Source organism: Oryzias melastigma, linkage group LG22, assembly GCF_002922805.2.
Source record: "Oryzias melastigma strain HK-1 linkage group LG22, ASM292280v2, whole genome shotgun sequence".
In the NCBI taxonomy this organism is placed as follows: Eukaryota; Metazoa; Chordata; class Actinopteri; order Beloniformes; family Adrianichthyidae; genus Oryzias; species Oryzias melastigma.
Genome location: NC_050533.1, coordinates 26,049,954 through 26,066,590, shown reverse-complemented (window position 1 = coordinate 26,066,590; position 16,637 = coordinate 26,049,954). Strand labels below are relative to the sequence as shown.

The 16,637-nt window shown below is 43.8% G+C and overlaps 1 protein-coding gene across 5 annotated transcripts in view; it reads left to right on the top strand.

Moving 5' to 3' along the window:
• Nucleotides 1–15,141, top strand: part of larp1b (La ribonucleoprotein 1B) — a 29,184-nt gene extending 14,043 nt beyond the window's left edge. For 4 of the 5 annotated variants that reach the window (XM_024271250.2, XM_024271240.2, XM_024271216.2 and 1 more), the window contains 10 exons: nucleotides 2,593–2,780; nucleotides 3,160–3,519; nucleotides 8,833–8,947; nucleotides 9,076–9,245; nucleotides 9,540–9,646; nucleotides 10,742–10,902; nucleotides 10,976–11,120; nucleotides 11,644–11,753; nucleotides 13,676–13,803; nucleotides 13,886–15,141. In XM_024271250.2, the coding sequence (XP_024127018.1) occupies nucleotides 2,593–2,780; nucleotides 3,160–3,519; nucleotides 8,833–8,947; nucleotides 9,076–9,245; nucleotides 9,540–9,646; nucleotides 10,742–10,902; nucleotides 10,976–11,120; nucleotides 11,644–11,753; nucleotides 13,676–13,803; nucleotides 13,886–14,149 (1,748 nt within the window). In that variant the 3' untranslated portion in view covers nucleotides 14,150–15,141. The remainder of the gene's footprint in view (nucleotides 1–2,592; nucleotides 2,781–3,159; nucleotides 3,520–8,832; nucleotides 8,948–9,075; nucleotides 9,246–9,539; nucleotides 9,647–10,741; nucleotides 10,903–10,975; nucleotides 11,121–11,643; nucleotides 11,754–13,675; nucleotides 13,804–13,885) is intronic. The other variant, XM_024271232.2, reaches the window with a different exon arrangement.
• Nucleotides 15,142–16,637: the final 1,496 nt, after the last annotated feature.

The window sequence follows — 16,637 nt, the reverse complement described above, 5'->3', positions numbered from 1 at the left end:
GCAGGTTAAGAAATGGATGGATAGATGTTAGAAAAAAACATTTCCCATAATTCTCATCATGTTTATTTCTAGATCAATCATTTAGAGTTGGGTTTTTTTTTTTTAACTGGAGTGCATGTGAAGCAGTGCACGTTTGTTCTGCAGGTGAGAATTCAGAAATGATCTGAAGGTTTGGTTCATTCGTGTTTGTGAGCAGAAGAGGCTGAATCCTGTGAAACGGCTGAAGGGTGCAGTCTGCCAGACTCTCAGCATCAAGTTTTGGTGTTTTCCGTGTTGCACGCCGCTGCTCCAAATATTCAGCCGAGCGGCTAATCTGGATTAACGGCAGCTGCTGAGTTTGAGCGGCTGTTCCCACCTGAGATTCCTGCAGGATTGAAGCCCAGAGTGAGGAAGAGGAGGCTGTGATCCTCACAGATCTGATCCTGTCCTCCCGTTCATGTTCAGGGCTGTTTGCTCCCTGAAACGCCTCCTTCAGGCTGATGTGCTCCTCCTGGGAGCGTTTTCATCATATCCCTCATCCTTCTTCATCTTAAATCAGGGGTGGCAAGCTCAAACTCCAAAACCCAAATCCTTAGGTCGCAGACCGAACAGGATAAACATCTATTGAACACTCGAAAACTACATTTTTACCACTTTAAAACTGTAACTTTTTAACATAATTATAAATAATAAAAAGACAGGAATATTATTCCAGAATAAATCAACTTAAACCTTAAATAACTTTCAATATTTTACTCTCCATAAAAATATATTTTGTCAAAATTATACAAGTTAGAAATGAGCACAAGATAACATCGGGTCATTAATAACAATAAAATCAAATGATCTGGAGGGCCGGATAGAATTACCCGGAGGGCCGGATCCGGCCCCCGGGCCTTGACTTTGACACATGTCTTAAGCGATGAGGAGAATTCCTGCAGAGGTTTTCAGCTCAGATCTTCTCATTCTGTTCTCTAAAGGAGTTTCTGCTGTTAGCGGTTCCGCTCACTTTAAGGTTGTTAAAACACTCGCTGGTTTTGTAAAGTTAGTGTTCTGTCCCTTGTGCATTCAGGTCGTCTCCTGCTGTCTCTCTCGTACCTGTAATCTCATGAGTCATTGTCCCAGCTGTTTGTGGGCGGAGTCAAAGTTACAGTAGTCGGAATAAACGCCTGATCAGAATAAAAAGCGTCATGTAAACACACCATCCTGAAAACTCTGACCCGCCCAGACTCATTCAGATCCAAATTTCCTTCGGATCGAGATAGATTAGTTCTAATCGTGTCATTACTGCTCTGGATTTCACCTCATCCATAGATGGTACGGCGTTCCAGAGCAGTCTTTGGAGTGTGAGCAGGACCGATCGGCTCTGTGTCTCCCGGAAACAGGTCTCTCTGAGCGACTTATAAGAGTATAAGAGCCGGTGGAATGAATGTGGAAATGCTGCTCTACACTCCGAACAATCCTGAGAAGCCGTGCAAACAATCACGTGAATTCATGTTTACAATCATGTCCAGACTAAAATGAAGGCTGATGTTATTCCAACATATTTACCTGCAGCCAAGATGCAGATTTAGAAAATTATGAGCGAGCAGCCACTTAAAAATATTATTAATAATAATGAAAATGTTCAGAGGGTCATCTCGCTCTATACAGCATCTTTGTTTACAAAAGAACTCACTATTTCTTCCTCTACAACTGTTAATACAACTATACAATTTACAGCATTTTAGACAGTTGTGAAGGTCAACATGATTTATTCCAATCAACTGTGTGGCGCATGGAAACGTTTGTTACGATTGGATAAAGTTTTTCAGGCCCGTGTGAACAGTTTTGCACATGTAGACGCAGCTGTGCGGAATTGATGGTGAAATGTTGAAGGGAGTCATTTCTGGACCTTCTTTATAGACCATTTACTTTTTTAGATTAATTTGTCATTTAGCTAATATTTTAGGGGGCTGTCAGCTTCAGCATTTTCAGCTAATCAACTTCAGGGATTTTAGCTAATCAACTTCAGCATTTTTAGCTATTAGCTTCATTGTTTTCAGTGGCCAATTTCAGTTTCCAGCATTCACACTAGCATTATTGCAGGTAATGTTATATATCTAGTTCATAATTATGTTAAAAAGTTAGGGTTTTAAAGAGTGTTCCATAAATGTTCATCCTGTTCGACCTCAGGTGTGTTTTGGATTGTGGCCCCTCGTGTGATGGAGTTGGACTCTCCTGCTTTAGGAGGTTTCTCTTGTTTCCATGAATGATAACATGTCTGTAGAACTCTGGCCCAAAGACTGAAGCTCTGAGATGACATCAGCCTGCCTTCTGTAGTCCTGGATTAGATGAAGTTCTAAAGGTTGACTAAAGTTAGTCGTCATCACCACACTGAGGTGTCACTGGTGACGCTTAAACACAAAATCTTTAACCTACGTTTTAACATGATCAACATGATTCCAGTAGATTCTGAAGGAGAAAGCGTCTCGTCGAGACTCTTTCTCCTTCAGAATCTACTGGAATCATGTTGATCGTGCTAACAATAAAAGAATTACAGTAAATCGTAGAATATGAACTCTGGAGCTCCGGTGTTGAAGGGTTACTGTACCGATCGTGTTTGTGTTTCAGCTTCGTCGCCTGTGAAGGACGCTCCTCTGCATCCGGAGGCGCCTCTGGACTCGGCCGAGTCCGGCTCGTCCAGCCAGGAGTCGCTCCCCGCCGCCGAGGACTCCAGAGACACGGCCGCCCTCACGGCCGACCCGGACGCCTGGATCCAGGTGGAGAAACGCCACCGGCAGCCTTCTGGGAAAGCTAAGGTAGTGAGGGGACGCCGTCAGGAGGTTTGGGGAAAGCAGGAAAGGACTGAACCTCCTCCATCACCTCCTTCTCGAGTTTCATCCTCTCCATCATTGCCTCTTGTCTTCTTGTTTTTCTGTCCTCCTCCCTCTGTGATCTCCTCTTCATCTCTTGGCCAGCAGCATGCAGAGGAGCATGCATGTGCTGCTGGCTCCCCTCCTCCTCCTCCCTCCCCACTGCTCCAGCCAGAGAGCCTCCTCTCTGCAGTTGAGTACCTCCTCCTCTCTCCTCCTCTGCCTCTCCTCATGTCTGTCCTGGATCGGGGAGCTGCTTTGTTCTGCGACTTGAAGCTCTCGCAGGTCTTCTCTCCTCACTCTCTGTGTCTGCTGTGTTGTTCAGGGGGACGGGAAGGCTCCTCCCCCCAGCCCCCAGGCCCCCCCGCAGGCCGAGCCCGACCAGGAGGAGCTGGACTTCATGTTTGACGAGGAGATGGAGCAAATGGCGCCCAGGAAGAACCAGTTCACAGACTGGTCCGACGAAGACGACTCCGACTACGAGCTGGACGACCAGGACGTCAACAAGATCCTGATCGTCACCCAGACTCCTCCCTACCTCCGGAAGCACCCCAGCGGCGACCGGACCGGCAACCACGAGTCCCGAGCCAGGATCACAGCCGACCTCGCAAAAGCTATCAATGACGGGCTCTACTACTACGAGCAGGACCTGTGGAAGGGAGAGGAACCCCCGGAGAGCAGCAAGGTGAGCTGGAGATGAGGTTTCCACAGTTTTTGTTCTCCAAACAGCCCACTAGAAAGAGTCAAAGGAGCTTCAGAGACGCAGGAGCTCTGTGAAGATGATTTACTGCTGGAGAGAAGCAGGAACACCTCAGCCGGTAGAGAAGCTCACTGACTAGAGCTGCCACAAACGATTGTTTTAATAGTCGACTCATCAGGTCATCCGCAAACTGGATGTTACGCACACATCTAAACCATCACTAGCTTTAAACTAACTAAAAACTAGATATATATCATTACCTGTGATAATACTAGTGTGAATGCTGTAAGCTGAATTTGGCCGCTGAAGATACTGAAGTTGATAGCTGAAAACGATGAAGCTGATAGCCAGCTAAAATATAAAAAACTAGAATTATAAAAAAATATATATAAAAACTGAAAAAAAGCCTAAGTTAGCCAAAACAGTTAGCATGTTGCTGAAATATTAGCTAAACTCCAAAACAGCCTAAAAACCTTCATAAATGACAAAATAGTCCAAAAATCTAGCAGAATTCCATTATAACTTTCAGCTTTACTACACTCTGACTCCATATAATATAAAGTATCAACTAATCGACTATTAAATTAGTCGTCGACTATTTTAATAGTCATTAGTCGTCGATCAGTCGACCAATCGTGGCAGCTCTATCACTGACACAGAAGCAGAGCTGCTTCTCCACAGGAACTGAACTTCTGACGGTTTCCACTAAGGATGTAACGATTCTTCAGGAATCTGTAAAAAAAAAAAACAATTCACACTCAACATGTTCATCGATCCAGAATATTAAAAAATCGATTTGTCACGGCCTAAGTTCAGATAAATGCAGAGCAGATGACAGCTTCCATGCAGGCTCCTTGTGTGTCGGTGCTTACACACCAGCCGCACAATCAAACACTTTAAATCAGGGGTCTCAAACTCAAATCAGCCGGGGGCCACTACAGGCGGCGTCTAGTTGAGGCCGGGCCGCATCAGGATTTTCTCAAGAAAATCGCTAAGAAAACATTCCAATGTTCTTAAATATCTTTATTTTTAACACAAAATAATGAATAAATAATGAATGACATGTATAGATCTTTGTCCGTGTTGATTTATATATATATAAAAATAAGGGTAGTTGATGTCCGTTTCTGAAATAGTTTATATTGAAGATTAAATTTAAGATATATTGCTAGGGGGTAGGATTGAAAAAAGTTTTTTAAACTTCTTCCTACTCCATTTCGAACTACATAATAGAGGTGTAATATTTTTACATATAATATATGTAGAATTTTCTGTTGTTGTTTTCTTGTTTTTTACCATGCATTAAAAGATTAATAAAAAAAACAAGTAAATTAGTAATAAATAAATAAAATAATAATAATGACCAAACAACAGATACAGACAACTGAAGAAACCACATACTGACTGACTAGAGAAAACTCATTATTTTTGTTCAGTTTCAAGTGTCTGTATTAACAGATCCTCCTTCAGAGTTAGAGAAGCCCCGGTAACGAGAAAATCTTTGAAGGATTTCATTTTATGTAGATTTTTGTAGAACTCTCCTCACAATAAATAAATCTGACCTACAGTGGTGGACAAAAGTGTTGGTACCCCTCAGTTAAAGAAGGACAAACCCACAATTCTCACTGAAATCACTTGAAACTTACAAAAGTAACAATAAATAAATGTAAAAAAATGAAAATTAAACAATCAAAATCAGCCATCACTTTTGAATTGTTGATTAACATAATTATTTAAAAATAAAACAGGCCTGGACAAAAATGATGGTACCTCAATGAAAGATTGAAAACTATTTGACCAGAGTGACATGATTAACTCAGGTGTGTCCTTTAATTGACATCACAGGTGTTTTATTTATTGTTACTTTTGTAAGTTTTGAGTGATTTCAGTGAGAATTGTGGGTTTGTCCTTCTTTAACTGAGGGGTATGAACACTTTTGTCCACGTCTGTATGTGTCTTCCATTCATTGGAGGTGTGGGGTGCTCGTGCGCGCGTCGGCTGCATCAACGCGCATTGGGGGGGTGTGGGGGCTGCTTTCAATGGGGATTCTATGCAAACGCGCGTAGCAGAATATCGGACTTCTATCGCGTTTACATGGACTGGAATGCGCGCCGACACAGCCGGTGTGTGAACCTTAAAATTCACAGACACGCGCACACAGGCGCGAGCCAAGCTCAGGATCACATGTCTGAAAGGCGGGTGCAGCGGATCGCCGCGCAGGGCGGGCTTACAGGTTTGAGGATCGGAGCTTGAGGAGTTCTGGTTAGGAACAGTCAGCACGTCAAAAAACGTATTCCTCGACATCATATCTGTCTCCCATTCATTCTGAGAGAGACATCCACAGACGGAGCTGGTAGCCCCTTCGACACGCGGCGCGGCGACAGAAACACATTTTTTGACGAGCCGCGAGCAGCAAGTTCCCTGCGCGGGGCACGAGAAATCACGTTTGGTGCTTCATGGCTCCTCCTCCGCCCAGCTGATTGAAGGAGGGAATGAATGATAGACAGAGGTACTGGACAGACCGCCGATGTCCCGCCCTCCAGAGTCATATACCTCACTGTGATTGGTTCATTCAGCTCTGCACATAACAACTGTCATTCATATCAGTCTTGCGGGCCGCACGAACAGTAATCTTTCATATGAAGACGGGGGCCGCAAATCATCATCCTGCGGGCCGCAAATGGCCCGCGGGCCGCGAGTTTGAGACCCCTGCTTTAAATGAAAGTCCTGCAAACGCGTGTGAGTGGAAACTATAAGAGGGAAAAAGAAAACACACTTGCCCTTAAAATACCTATACTTCTTAGTGTTTGGAAAAAAATCTAAATCACGACTTTAAAACTGAGAATTGAATGGTGGCTGACTGAATCGTTACATCCTTAGTTTCCACCGTAGGAAGACGGCATCAAACCCTCACTCTGGGGCAGATTGTAACCTCACTGAGGTTGGGGGTGACTCTCCAGACCTGAAGCCAAGAGGCTGCAGACATCAGCACCCAGCACAGCAAGTCCTCAGCTGGAAGTACCCCATATTGTTAAAAAACCTTTAATTTAACTGGCCACGCTAACGAGTTACATAGTCGCGTCATGCCAGTCTCACTGGAGCGGTTTCCGATGACCACATGAGCTCATGTTCTCGTCCCGGCGTCTGCAGAAGCTCCTCTGCCTGCGGCGCTGCTTCAGCTGTGTGACACGTGGATAGAAGGTCCTGAGGACTGAAACAGCCTCGTCTGTTGACCTTCACAGCAGCAGGTCCACTCTCACTCTCCAACAGAACTGAGAGAACCCTCTGGACCCAGAGCAGCGCCGCTTCCTCAAGTGGGCGGTCCTGCTTTGAGCATGAAACCCAAGCAGCATGTTGTAGATCTGCTGCATCCATCCTTCACCGTGTGATTGTTGTCAGAACAACCGATGTGGACTCTTCTGTTCACCAGACACTGTTGGATGCAGGCTCTGAGGGAGCTGATCTGAACACTGTTCTTTGTTTTTAACATTTTATTATTTTTTATGGAAAGCACTTTGAGTGAAATGGATCTTTTTGAAAAGCGCTATACAAATAAAGTTTGATTTGATTTATCATGATCAGCACTTTATAAATACTCTACTGAAGTCTGTATGTGGAGAACAGACATTTTTCTGCTGTAAAGTCAGACAGAATACGGCAACACTGTGAGTGGGAGGAGCACAAAAACATTTCTAAAAAGTTATCAATCACTTTCTTTATAAAGCACTTTTCATCAACATGCTGTTGAACACAAGGGGCTGAACAAAGATGAGTTAAAACATCAAAAGTTGTTAGATAAAAAGTCACAGATTCAGACGTCCAGGATCAATATGTCCTTTAATAATCATTTAAACCAACAGTAAATGTCTCTTGCATTTTACCCAGTTGTACAAAGACATTTCAACAGAAAAAGTTCAGGTTTGTATATTTTTAATGAGAACGGCGCTCTCCTGCTGCGACAAAGATGGCGGTCAGACGGCTGCTAAGGGACCGTCTGCAAAGTGGAGAATCTGTGAAAAAGTGATTAAAAACGAATTCCCTCAAAAACAGCCCAAACTGATAAATGGTTCCATAGATATGAGCTGGTGTGAGAACTATTTATGCTACAACAATGATTTAAAAAGAACGTAATTTCTTTAATTCTTAATGGAGATCTGGATCTGATCAAAAAAGTTCTGGAGATCCTAAAGATGATCACCTATAATCACACATTTCTACTAGGTCTAATAGTTTCACTATTTCCACTTAATTGTTGACGCTGCTTCACAGAAGTCCTCTGTGGGTTAAAGGAGGTTAAAAAGGCCTAAAACCATAAAGGAATGTTAATGACATGTAAATAGAAAAAAACCTGAATCTGTTTTTTAACATTTTGTTCATTTTTTTAAACCTTTTTACAAAATAATTGGATCAGGACATCCGTACCTTACAGCTCATTCTGATGATTCTCAGTTTTTAGTTTTCATTAATTTCCACTTTAAGTTTGATACTGAAATCTTTACAGCCCGTGTGTCCAAAGTCAAGGCCCGGGGGCCGGATCCGGCCCTCCAGATCATTTGATTTTATTGTTATTAATGACCCGATGTTATCTTGTTCTTATTTCTAACTTGTATAATTTTGACAAAATATATTATTACTGAGAGTAAAATATTGAAAGTTATTTAAGGTTTAAGTTGATTTATTCTGGAATAATATTCCTGTTTTTTTATTATTCATAATTACATTTAAAAGTTACAGTTTTAAAGTTTTAAAAATTGGCATTCTTCTAGCTTTTTGCTTATCCTGCTGCTGACAGAAAGCTGTGAGGTCAAAGGTTGTGGGTGCATTGACCACATATGGGAAAGTCCTGGCCTGAACACACACACGCACCAAGGCCGCCTGCACGCGGCGCGTCCCTCCTCTGCTGACGTGTACGGAGTAAAGTGCGCTCACAGCTGCCGTGTGTCCCACCAGCTGGCGGCGTTATCACTGCAGAAACAGCCGTTCTGCTGAATTACCAGGATCGTTGATCTCTGCTCGAGTCACACTGATGCAGTCCTGAAGACGTGCAGAAAAAAACATTAAAATGCCAAAGAAATACCCTGTTCCTCAAGGGTCTGTAGCTGACCCTGAATCAGTCCAGCTTCTGACTGACTAACACACCTGATCCAGGTGAGCAGCGTTAGCTGCAGAACAAGCAGGATGATGGCCCTCCAGGAACAGGGTTGGAGACCCCGATGTGGTCATTTTCAGCTTCGCTTCGTTCTCGTCAGCTCTGCAGGCAACGATCTGTTGAGCGCTTTGTGTGTTTGCTGTCCTCAGCAGGATGTGGAGAACTTCAAGAAGCTGAACATCATCAGCCAGGATGAGTTTGACACCCTCACACCCAAAGTGCCTGTCGACCCGAACCAGGAAGCCCCGCCCCTTCCCATGCCAGGTGAGTCTGTGCAGCGAGTGTGCTGCAGCCTGTCTGCACGGGGACCCCTGTTCACGCAGACCCCCCAGGTCCAAACGGGTCATGAGACCCTCTGTGTGTTCTAGGTTCTAAAAATGTTGTCCTTTCAGTTGACGGCGGAGCAGAACTGGCGCGCTCTCTTCCCACATCGGTGCCCGAGTCGCCCAGCTCTCACCAACCCCGCACCCCCAGAACCCCCCGCACCCCCGGACGCCAGGACCCCAACAAGACCCCTCGCTTCTACCCCGTGATGAAGGAGAGCAGCAGCCTGGATAAACAGGTGAGACCTCTCAGTGAGGTCTGCAGAAGAGCATCATGGGATGGATCAGCAGAACGTTTGACATGTGGTTCTGCTTCTGCACGTCTGCTGCAGCCCTCTAGAGTAGAAGCTCTAGCTGTTACAGTGGAGCTCCAGACCTCAGGAGTCCACACGACTCCCTCTGCTCTGCAGTCCCGTCGCGTCTTCTGCAGCAGCAGCTGGAATTACTGGGATTTCATTAGTGCTCATGCTTCAGCATCTGCAGATGCTTCTCTGCCGTGTTCCTATTAATGCGACCGCGCCTGTGTGTTCCAGACGCCCAGGAAGAAGAAAACTCGACACAGTGCCAACCCCCCCCACGAGGCTCACATCGGCTGGGTGATGGATTCCCGTGAACATCGACCGCGCTCGGCGTCCATCAGGTCTGACCCTGTGGCGGCGGGGGCTTGAGGATTTGTTAGAAATGTGCAGCCCAATCTGAATTCCTAATTCTGAGGCAGAAAAAGGCATTACTTTTTATGTATCGTTTTTATTTGTTCATTCCAAACTGATAAAATATAATAAACATCATAAACAGAAGTACAGCGATGAACAATATTCAAAGTTTGAGAAGAGCTTTGGATGACCGATCGAACTTTAACAAATAAACAGTATTTTTACAGAATTAAAAGAAATCATTAATCATTAATATTCTAAAACAATCAAATATCAGACTTTTTAACTCTATCAAGCAAAATGTAACAGTAGTGCTGCCACTAACGATTATTTTAATAGTCACCGATTATTTTTTCAGATTAGTCAACGAATCGGGTCGTCTGCAAACTGGATATGAAGCACATCTAAACCATCATTAGCTTTAAACTAACTAAAGATAAAGATGATTAAGATTTAGCCTATTAAACTTTTCATGAATCGTGCAGCTTCTGTCCTTCATTAGTTTCTGGTATTAAAACAAAATGAAACTAGAAAATTTGCATTAGCTGCTATAATGCTAGAGTGAATTCTTTTTGCTGAAAGTAGTCGCTGAAAATGCAGAAGCTTTTTGCTGAAAATGGTGATGTAATTTACTTAAACTGCTGAAGGGATTCACTGGAAATCCAAAAGCTATTTGCAAAATGTTGAATTTGCTAAAAAACTGGAAATTTTGTTAAAGAACTATGAAAAAACGCTGAAGTTTACCTAAATTTCTGAAAATTTTGTAGTAAAATTGCTTAAAAATCCATAATACGTGTCAATTTTGCAAAAATATTTAATGTACCCAAAAGAACCTTAGCCAAATTATCCAATAAAGCTAGCTCGATGCTAAAATATTAGCTAAACTCCAAATTGGGCTATAAAAACCTGAGTCGATAACACATTAGCCAAAAACGTTAGCATGTTGCTAAAATATTAGCTAAACTCCAAATTAGAGGGAGGGACAGATCTTCATCAGACACTTCCTCGAGCTGGAGCTCGCTCCTGTTGGCTGATGAGCAGCTGCGATAACTCAGAATGTTTTCATCTCCTCCACCCCGCAGCAGCTCCAATGCATCTCCATCTGAAGGCGCGCCGCTGTCGGGAAGCTACGGCTGCACCCCCCAGTCTCTGCCCAAGTTCTGGCACCCATCCCACGAGATGCTGCGGGACAACGGCTTCACCCAGCAGGGATATCACAAGTACCGCCGAAGGTGCCTCAACGGTGCGTAGGCCAGAAGTCTGATGGAGCGTGTCAGCCCTCCAGCGTCCTCTAACAGAAAGTCTGTGTCCCCCAGAGAGGAAACGGTTGGGCATCGGCCAGTCCCAGGAGATGAACACTCTCTTCAGGTTCTGGTCCTTCTTCCTCAGGGACAACTTCAACCGGAAGATGTACGAGGAATTCAAACAGTTTGCAGTGGAAGATGCCAAAGAAAACTACAGGTCAGGAGATGATGCAGCAGGTGCTTCAATCTGGGGGTCGTATGTAAAACTCTCTGTATACATGAGTGTCAGGCCCTGCAGCTCTGAACAGCTTCTCTTCAGGCTCATGAATGAGTTAATGCTGCAAAGTCTATAGATTTTTGTGTTCTGAGGTCACTTTGCATAAATCAAAATGTGTTTGATGAAAAAAAACAAAGGAATCATTTCTGGAGAGCTGAAGGTTCTTGATGAAACGTCACACCTGCCGACACCTGCCTCAGCCGGCACATGGGAACAGTCGAATATCGGTTCAAGTCCAGACACCGCTGGACCGGTTGGTTCGGTTCTCCTGTCAGAAGCATTGAAGCCGATCTTTGGAGTGAACACTGCTGGGGGCCCTGCAGATGTTCAAGTGCATAGCTCTAATTAAAAACACTGGTGACATCCACTCCAGCTGAAGATCTGCTGATACTGCCACCGTCTGCCAGCTTTCTGCTGGGCTCCAGTCTGCAGATGTTTCTCATGCTGCCTTTACCGCCTGCAGGTATGGACTGGAGTGTCTGTTCCGATACTACAGCTACGGTTTGGAGAAGAGGTTCCGGTTAGATCTGTTCAAGGACTTTCAAGAGGAGACCCTGAAAGACTTTGAGAAAGGTAAGCAGGAGCTGAAGGTGAGCGGCATGCTGGGAGTCGGGCTTAAATCTTTAACATACTTCAGCTTTTCAACCGTTAACACGATCAACGTAATTCCAGGAGATTCTGAAGGAGGCCGCTTTTCTCCTTCAGAATCTACTGGAATTACGTTGATCGTGTTAACATTTGAAAAGTTACATTAGATCAAAGAATATAAACATTCAAACTCAGGTGTTCAGACCTCAGTCTCTTGAAGGCTGATTTGGTTTAAAGAGCCACCAGATATGTCTATCTGAGAGAAAGAAGGGATTGTGGGAGTTTTTTAAGTTTTCAGTGCAAGTATGAAAGTGTTTCACATGGCTGTTCTGCTGCTGAATGAAAGGTTCCTCGTAGAATCTGTGGGAGCAGACACAGTTAGTTTGCAAAGACCACCTGTCTATCAAATAGATTAGCATTTATTTCCTTTGAGCTCTGATTTCAGTAAACATTTGTCTTTCAGCAAATCCCTTCAGGGGTCGACATAATGAATCAGGTTTCACTGGTTCACAGAGTTTTATGCCTCATGCTCCTTCCTGACACAACATCCGGGCTGGGGACCAGCACAGGAAGGGTCTTTTCTGTGGACCCACACTAGAAAAAGCTCTTTAGGACCCCTGAGAAACATGTTTCCCATACGCCAGTCCTGCATGCAGCTGAGCCATCCTGACACCTACCTCTGACTTCAGTGAATCCTCATAAGGATTTGTTCTTAAAAGGGTGTAGAGACCCTGACAGGTGTAAATCTCTGTTAGCCATCGTGCCTAGATTGTTTCCTAAAAAACCTGTGAGGTTTCCAGGAAGAACACCAGAGGTTGGCAGGTTGTTGTTTGTCAGGAACGTCAGTTAACCCTTCAGGTCTGATCCTCCATGTTTGACCTGCAGATTCAACAGTAGCAAATCCACATTTCAAACTTCCAGGTGTAAACATTTTCACAGATGGGTGTTTTGGGGCTTGTGAAAAATTGAGTTTGTCTTGTTTCTGAGAACCCAACTGGAAATGAATTTCACTGCATGTTTAAACATGCGCATGCACATCTGCAGCATTTGCAAAAAGCCTCTGCAGACTTTGAGATTTTGTTTGTGTAGTATTGACAGCATTAGCCCAAAGCATCTGCAGTGTTTGGTCAAAGTGCCTGTAACGTTTGCACTAAGCATCTGTAACGTTTACGCTAAACATCTGCAGTGTTTGCACCAAATGTCTGCAATGTTTGTGCTAAACATTTGCGCTAAACGCCTACAATGTTTTTCACTAAAGATCTTGAGCATTTGCGCAAAGCATTTACCATGTTTGCACCAAACATCTGCAAAGTTTGCGCTAAATGAATCTGAGAGTGTGGTGGAGATGTGAGGGGGGGGCAATGGCATTGATAGTAAACGGGAGGATCCTGAATAAATTCTGAGGTGAAAGAGAATTTTGTGTTTTTTTTAGGCTGTAGATTTGGTTTATTGTTTTAGACCTGATGGAAGGACTAGACCTAACTTGTCAGTAGACTGTAGTCAGGTAGGCGTGTGTAATGAAGCTGTCACCGTTTTAGCGTTATCTTGAAGATCGTAAAGATGTCAGGATGACTGAAGACTCTTCACCACAGTTATTTCAACATTGCAGTCTGACACACTGCTATGCATCAGTGTGGAGAAAGACTTGAGTGTCTCCCACTCACAGCCAGAATCATTTCTGTTTTCATCTCCAGTTCAGAGAATTCACTAAAGCTTTGTGTCTGCTGGAGCGGGTCACTCACAGAGGTTCTGACCCGCCCTGTCCTGTAGGACTGCCCCCCCCCAAACATCACTTCATTAAAATCAGTCGATGATGTTGAATCTCCAAAACCCTTTGGCCCTGACGTCCATGCTGATCCTCAGAATGAATGCTAGTTTCTGACAGTCGGACCTCTGCTGCTCCTCAGGTCAGCTCTATGGCCTGGAAAAGTTCTGGGCCTTCCTGAAGTATTCAAAGATGAAGAACCAGCCCATCGACCCAAAACTGCAGGAGCATCTCCGCAAGTTCAGGAACCTGGAGGACTTCAGGGTGGTGGTGAGAGCGTGTTTTCCGGTTCTTCGTTTGTTCTGTTTTGGATCATCAGGTAAAGTTTCTGCGTGACGATCTGTACTTTCAGCCGCCAATGGGGGACGAGGGAGGCAGGAGGAGGCGTCCCTCGACTGGGGAGGACGGGAGGCGCCGGCGACATCCTTCCAACACTACCTCAAAGCCCGCACAAGCCAACAAATCCTCCACCACTCAGCCCGCCGCCGCCCAGCCCGCCACAACACAGACCACGCCCAACGACGACGCGCAGAAAAAGGCCGCCGCGCCGCCCGCCCACAGGAAGAAGGCTGACGGAAAAGCAGGGAAGAAGGAAAGCACCACACCCAACAAATGAATCGGTGAAGCTCGAGGAGAATGTGTGAACAGGAGAAAGGGGCGTGGCTCTGGACTCCTCCCCCCGTTTGGGATGAAGACAGACTGAGCGTGGTTGATTTGATTGTTTTCATCAGTGCATTTCATTTTTAAAGCTGACAGCTCTTACCGTTTACAAACTCAAATGCTTCCTGCATTTGGCCTTGTGTCTCAGATGCCAAACTGTCGGAGCGCGGTCATGGCTGACCCGGCGCTCTGGCAGCGGGCTCCGCCGTGCCCAGACAGCACATACTGCATCGTCTGGTGTGCCTTAATTTTTTTCAGTGCGAAAAATGTGCTTCTCGAGGTCTTCCTTTTCATTTCTCTGGGTTTGAACCTTTGACGCCAAGCGGGTTTGCTAGCCTGCACACTTTCCGTTCTCATGGTGACAATCAGGCTGGAAGCAGCAGTCCTGGAGGAGCCGGCTTCTCTGCAGTCGCTCCTCAGTCTGTCTGCAATGATAAACCATCATGTTTGAATGAAAACCTGAAGAAATCCTGTCTAGGTTTGGGGGAAGCTTTACTTCAGTCCCATTTTACAGCCAGAGATTGTTTAATTTATTGTTTCCTTTTGCTTTTCTTCCATTTACTTGACTAATGGAATAGTCTTAGGCGATCTTAGCAGTTTTGAATGGCTTTTAATGATCACCAGTGGGAATGATGGGTGTGAGCTTTCAGCGTAGACCTACCGTATATTTAAGCTTGAAGTTTACTTCGTCTTCTGCTTGAGGCTTGGTGCTGGACAGCACTTTGTTCATCTTCATTTTTCTTCTTTGAACTTAAAGTTTTAGAGTTGAATAAAATAAAAAAAATGTAAATACTATAAAAATCATTTGCTTTTCATTTATTCATCTGATTTTAAGACATGATTTGTTTTATCATTAGTGTGTTTTTGAGTGTTTTAGGATGAAATAATGCATGTTTATGAATTGTAAAATGCAAAAAAAAAATCTCTATAAAATATCTGCTGATTGTACGAAGGTGTGTCGTGTGATCTGTCCCTGTTGGGCCTCCTTACCTGCAGCTGCTGGGGTTAGAAGCTGCTGAGCTGGATCAGCCGGTTCTGGTTCCCAGCAGAAGCAGCAGCTGAATTCCACAAACTACAACAGCAATCGAAGCTCCAGTTAAAGCAGCAGGAACTGAAGCTGTTTCATCTACTGCAGGAGTGTCAAACTCAATCACACAAGGGGCCAAAATCCAAAACACAGCGTAGGTCACGGGCTGAACAGGATAAACACTTATTGAACACTCTAAAACTGTTTTAAAACTTTAAAAACTGAACTTTTTATCATAAATAACTAGATCTATAGCAGTACCTGCAATAATGCTAGAGTGAATGCTGTAAGCTGAATTTGGTTGCTGAAGATGCTGAAATTGATAGTTAAAAACCCTGAAGCTGATAGCTGAAAATGCTTAAGTTTATGGCCACCTATAATATTAGCTAAATGCCAAATTAGCCTTAAAACAAACTTAGGTTAGCCAAAACAGCTAGCATGTAGTTTAAAAAATAGCTTCAAGATAGCCCAAGAAAAAAAAAAAAAAAAACAGCCAAACAGCTTGCATATTAATATTAGCTTAACTCCAAAATAGCCTAAAACATCTCAGTAAATGCCAAATTAGTCCAAAAAGCTAGCACTGTAACTTTTTAACATAATTATGAATAATAAAAACACAGGAATATTATTCCAGAATAAATCAACTTAAACCTTAAATAACTTTCAATATTTTACTCTTCATAAAAATATATTTTGTCTACAAGTTAGAAATGAGCTCAAGATAACATCGGTCATTAATAACAATAAAATAAAATGATCTGGAGGGCCGGATAGATCATGACTTTGACACACATGATCTACTCGGATCAGAACCAAGAACCGGATTGAGTCTTGTTTGCTTGTGCAGTCAGCAACAAATGACTGAGAAAGTGTGAAACTGAAATCCCTGCATTAATAATTTGCCATAAGACTGCAAATATGAAGACAAAGCAGCTACTCAGTTATTTACTGCATGAGTTTATGCATCCAGAATTAGGAAGAATAACACGGAAGTGGCCTCCTGTAACCTTTGGATGCATGGTTTTGTTTACTGAAACCTTCAGCAGCCAGGATCCTCCAGAGAACGGGTGCGATGCTGCCTTCACGTGTCCCATGGAAACTTCAGCCCCATACCTGTTCAAGCATCAAACCCTATCTTTCTGTGTACGGTTTGTTTCTGCTCCTTTTTTAGTATTTGGAAGAACTTCTCCTTAATCATTTCCTTGGAAGGGAGTGTCACTAAAGTGTCATCACTTTATGAAGAAAAACACCGTCCGTTGATTGAGTGAGGACGGAGGTGAAAACACTACACACTACACACACAGCATCTGCCTATATAATGCTTCAAGCTGGAGTGAGTTTGCAGTATTTGCCCCTTGATGGACTTTTTCAAGCATGAATGTGAATTACAATGATGAAAATATACAGAAATTCAAGT